This window comes from Chiloscyllium plagiosum, chromosome 26 (genome assembly GCF_004010195.1).
Source record: "Chiloscyllium plagiosum isolate BGI_BamShark_2017 chromosome 26, ASM401019v2, whole genome shotgun sequence".
NCBI lineage: Eukaryota > Metazoa > Chordata > Chondrichthyes > Orectolobiformes > Hemiscylliidae > Chiloscyllium > Chiloscyllium plagiosum.
The window spans coordinates 27,443,350-27,448,195 of NC_057735.1; the positions used below are offsets into that span (position 1 = coordinate 27,443,350).

A 4,846-nucleotide genomic window follows, 5' to 3' on the forward strand; every position below is an offset into this window, starting at 1 on the left:
CAGATGGAGTTTAATTCAGATAAATGCGAGGTGCTGCATTTTGGGAAAGCAAATCTTAGCAGGACTTATACACTTAATGGTAAGGTCCTAGAGAGTGTTGCTGAACAAAGAGACCTTAGAGTGCAGGTTCATAGCTCCTTGAAAGTGGAGTCGCAGGTAGATAGGATAGTGAAGAAGGCGTTTGATATGCTTTCCTTTATTGGTTGAAGTATTGAGTACTAGAGTTGCGGCTGTACAGGACATTGGTTAGGCCACTGTTGGAATATTGCATGCAATTCTGGTCTCCTTCCTATCAGAAAGATGTTGTGTAACTTGAAAGGGTTCAGAAAAGATTTACAAGGATGTTGCCAAGGTTGGAGGATCTGAGCTACAGGAAGACACTGAACAGGCTGGGGCTGTTTTCCCTGGAGAATCGGAGGTTGAGGGGTGACCTTATAGAGGTTTACAATATTATGAGGGGCATAGATAGGATAAATAGACAAAGTCTTTTTCCTGGGTTTGGGGAATCCAGAACTAGAGAGCACAGGTTTTGGGTAAGAGGGGCAAGATATAAAAGAGACCTAAGGGGCAACGTTTTCACACAGAGGGTAGTACATATATGGAATGAGCTGCCAGAGGATGTAGTGGAGGCTGGTACAACTGCAACATTTAAGAGGCTTTTGGATGGGTGTATGAATAGGAAGGGTTTGGAGGCATATGGGCCGGGTGTTAGCAGATGGGACTAGATTGAGTTGGGATATCTGGTCGGCATGGACGGGTTGGATCGAAGGGTCTGTTTCCGTGCTGTACATCTCTATGACTCTATTTGCTATCCTCCAGTCTTCTGGCACCATTGCTGTAGACAATGACGAAATAAAGATCAAAGCCAAAGGCTCTGCAACCTCCTCCCTGGCTTCCCAGAGAATCCTAAAATAAATCCCATCCAGCCCAGGGGACTTATCTATTTTCACACTTTCTAGAATTGCTAACACCTCCTAATTGTGAACCTCAATCCCATCTAGTCCAATAGCCTTTACCTCACTCTTCTCGACAACATTGTCTTTTCCCACTGTGAATACCAACAAAAAATATTCATTTAGCTCTTCTACTATCTCCTTGGACTCCAGGCACAACTTCCTACTACTGTATTTGATTTGCCCTAATCTAACTCTAATCATTCTTTTATTCCTGATGTACCTACATAAAGCTTTAGGGTTTTCCTTGATCTATCTGCCAACGACTTCTCATGTCCCCTCCTGGCTTTTCTTAGCTCTCTCTTTAGATCTTTCCTGGCTAACCTGTAACCCTCAAGTGGCCTCACTGAGACTTCATGTCTCATGCTGACATAAGTCTTCTTCTTCCTCTTGACAAGAGATTCAACTTCCTTACTAAAGCACAGCTCCCTCGCTCAATCACTTCCTCCCTGTCTGACAGGTACATACTTATCAAGGACATGCAGTAGCTGTTCCTTGAATAAGCTCCACATTTCAATTGTGCCCATCCCCTGCAGTTTCCTTCCCCATCCTATGCATCCTAAAATTTGCCTGATTGCATCATAAATGGGGCAGCATGGCGGCTCAGTGGTTAGCACTGCTGCCTCACAGCACCAGGGTACCAGGTTCAAATCCAGCCTTGGGCGACTGTCTGTGTGGAGTTTATACATTGCCCCCATGTCTGTGTGGGTTTCCTCTGGGTGCTCCGGTTTCCTCCCACAGTCCAAAGATGTGTAGGTCAGGTGAATTGGCCATGCTAAATTGCCTACAGTGTTAGGTGCATTAGTCAGAATGGGAATGGGTTTGGGTGGGTTACTCTCCGGAGGGTCGGGGTTGACTTGTTGGGCCAAATGGCCTGTTTCCACGCTGTAGGGAATAAAAAAAAATTGCCTTTCCCCCAGTTATAACTCTCCTGTGGTAAATACCTAGCCCTTTCCATTGCTAACGTAAACATAACCGAGTTATGGTCACTATCACCAAAGTGTTCACCTACCTCCAAATCGAACACCTGGCGGGTTTATAACCCAGTACCAAACCCATTGTGGCCTCGCCCCTTATTGGCCTGTCTACATTCTGTGTTAGGCAAACTTCCTGCACACATTGGACAAAAACTGACCTACCTAAAGAACTCGAACTATATTATTTCCAATCAATATTTGGAAAGTTAAAGACCCCCATAACAACTACCCTGTTACTCTCGCTCCTATCCAGAATCATCTTTGCAAACCTTTCCTTTACATCTCTGGAACTATTCGAAGGCCTAGAGAAAACTCCCAACAGGGTCACCTCTCCTTTCCTGTTTCTAACCTCAGCCCATACTACCTCATTCGACGAGTCCTCAAATGTCCTTTCTGCCACCGTAATACTGTCCTTAACTAACAATGCCACACCTTCCCCTCTTTTACCATCTTCTCTGTTCTACTGAAACATCTAAATCCCGGAACCAGCGACAACCAATCCTGTCCCTGCTCAATCCATGTCTCCAAAACGGTCACAATATTGCAATCCCAGGTACTAACCCATTCAATCCACCTTCCTGCTTCCAGAACACTCCTGCGACCTTAATATCATATTTCTGACCTCAGTACTCTCAACCTCCTGGACACTGGAACAACAATTTAGGTTCCCATCCCTCTTCTGAATTAGTTTAAACCCTCCCAAAGAGCATTCATAAATTTCCCCTGCAGGATATTGGTACCCCTCTGGTTCAGGTGTTGACTACCCAGTTTGTAGAGGTCCCACCTGCCCCAGAATGAGCCCCAATTATCCAGGTATCCGAAACCCTCCCTCCTGCACCATCCTGTGGCCACATGTTCAACTCCTCTCTCTCCCTGTTTCTTGCCTCGCTAGCATGTGGCACAGGCAACAAGCCAAAGATAACAACTCTGTTTGTTCTAGCTCCAAGCTTCCACCCTAGTGCCCTGATTTTCTGCCTTAAATCCACTTTTCCTACCTATGTCGTTAGTGCCTACGTGGACCACAAATTGGGGCTGCTCCCCCTTGCCCTCAAGGATCCCGAATACATGATCCAAGACATCTGAACCTTGGCACCTGGGAGGCAACACGCTAACCTGTGAGTCTCACTCATTCCTACAGAACCTCCTATTCCATAGTCCCCTAACTATGGAGTCCCCAGTGACTAATGCTCTGCTCCTCTCTCCCCTTCCCTTCTGAGGAACAGGGACAGACTCTGTGCCACTGTACCCCATGGCATACGCCAGGTAAACTCCCCCCACCACCCCCACAACAGTATTCAAAATGGTATACTGGTTTTTGAGGGGAATGACCACTGGGGATCCCTGCTCTGTCTGCTGGTTTCCTCTCTGTCCCCTAACTGTAACCCACCTGCCTTTTTCTTGTATCTGAGGTGTAACGACCTCCCTGTAACTCCTCTCAATAACCCACTCTGCTGCCCGAATGATCTGAAGTTCATTCAGCTCTAGCTCCACTTCCCTAATGCGGTTTTCAAGGAGCTGGGGGTTGGGTGCACTTCCTGCAGATGAAGCCAGCAGGGACACTAGTAGTGACCCTTACTTCCCACATTCTGCAGGAGGAACATTCAATTGCCCTAACTGCCATTTCAATATTTCAAATTCCCAAAGAGACACTAAGAAAAATAAAGAATAAAAAAAAAACTAGTTGCCTTACCAATTCAGTGCACAGAACCCTCTTTTTGGTTAGAGGAGGAGGCTGAGTGGGAGACACTACCTAAGTAGTATTTTGTGTAACACAACCACCCAAATATATTACTTCACTTACTCAGCAGTCCCATGTCCACTCCTGCTCAGTGTGCACTCATTTCACTTCCTGGCAGCTCCCACTCCTCCCTCCTCACTGCTCCCAAAAAATGAAGGCCTGACTCTCAAGGTAAGCCCCTTTTAAGTGGGAAACCTACCTCCTGGCAACCCCCGTTCCTCTCTCCTCACTGCTCCTGACAAAAACACCTAGTGCATTAACACTCTGGAGGGAATTGCTGACAGTGAATATAGGTGCATTGGCTCTACCGGTAGTGACTGAAAGAGTGAGAGAGACAGAAATGTTTTTTGCTGAGTTTAGCACTACTGGCAATATTAAGTGAGGATGTCATTGAGAGTCGATTGGGCAGTGCAGGTGAAGACATCAATGTGCACTTTTGAATTTTTTGAGAGTAATCAGAAGGAAGATGTGGACTTAATTAAGGCTGATTCAAACTTGTGCAATGGCAGGAGAGTAGGTAGACAGAAGGGTCCATCACTGATTGGCTGAGGACAAAATTGAGAGGATCAGGAGCTTGAGATGGGAAAGAAAGGACAACTAAACCTATGGCCAGGATGGAGAGAGGAGAAAAAAGTTGATGAGAAAAAATATCAGATGTTTCGAATTGACAAAAATAATGTGCTGCATTAAGAAGCTTTCAAGATTACTTATGCAGTAATACCCTTAGTTCATTACTGTTGTTCTATTCACAGGATCTGACAGCCCTCAGTCACCAACGAAAGATAAATATCAGTCTCTCATCTCACGTAAGCAAATGCTGGAAGAAACACTTGAACTTTATTTGGATGAACTGAAGAAGCTGTGTTTACGTGAATCTGTGAGTACCAGCATTTGAAAATGTTTGTGTTTTACTGATTTCAATGCTTTGTCATTACAGTTCCAGATATGGTACATTCTTATTTTTCATGGGATCTGGATATCATTGTCAAGGCCAATTTTACTATTCATTCCTAATTGTCTTGAGAATGTGGAGATGAGCCATGTTCTTTAACTGTTGCAGCAAATGTGGGCAATTTTAGATTAGATTAGATTACATTACAGTGTGGAAACAGGCCCTTCGGCCCAACAAATCCACACCGACCCGCCGAAGCGAAACCCACCCATACCCCTACATTTAC

At 45.2% G+C, this 4,846-nt stretch overlaps 1 protein-coding gene across 4 annotated transcripts in view; it reads left to right on the forward strand.

Moving 5' to 3' along the window:
• Positions 1-4,846, forward strand: part of LOC122563206 (innate immunity activator protein-like) — a 102,378-nt gene that overhangs the window by 67,787 nt on the left and 29,745 nt on the right. For all 4 annotated transcript variants that reach the window (XM_043716765.1, XM_043716768.1, XM_043716764.1 and 1 more), the window contains exon 3: positions 4,421-4,545. In XM_043716765.1, coding sequence (XP_043572700.1) covers positions 4,421-4,545 — 125 coding nt within the window. The remainder of the gene's footprint in view (positions 1-4,420; positions 4,546-4,846) is intronic.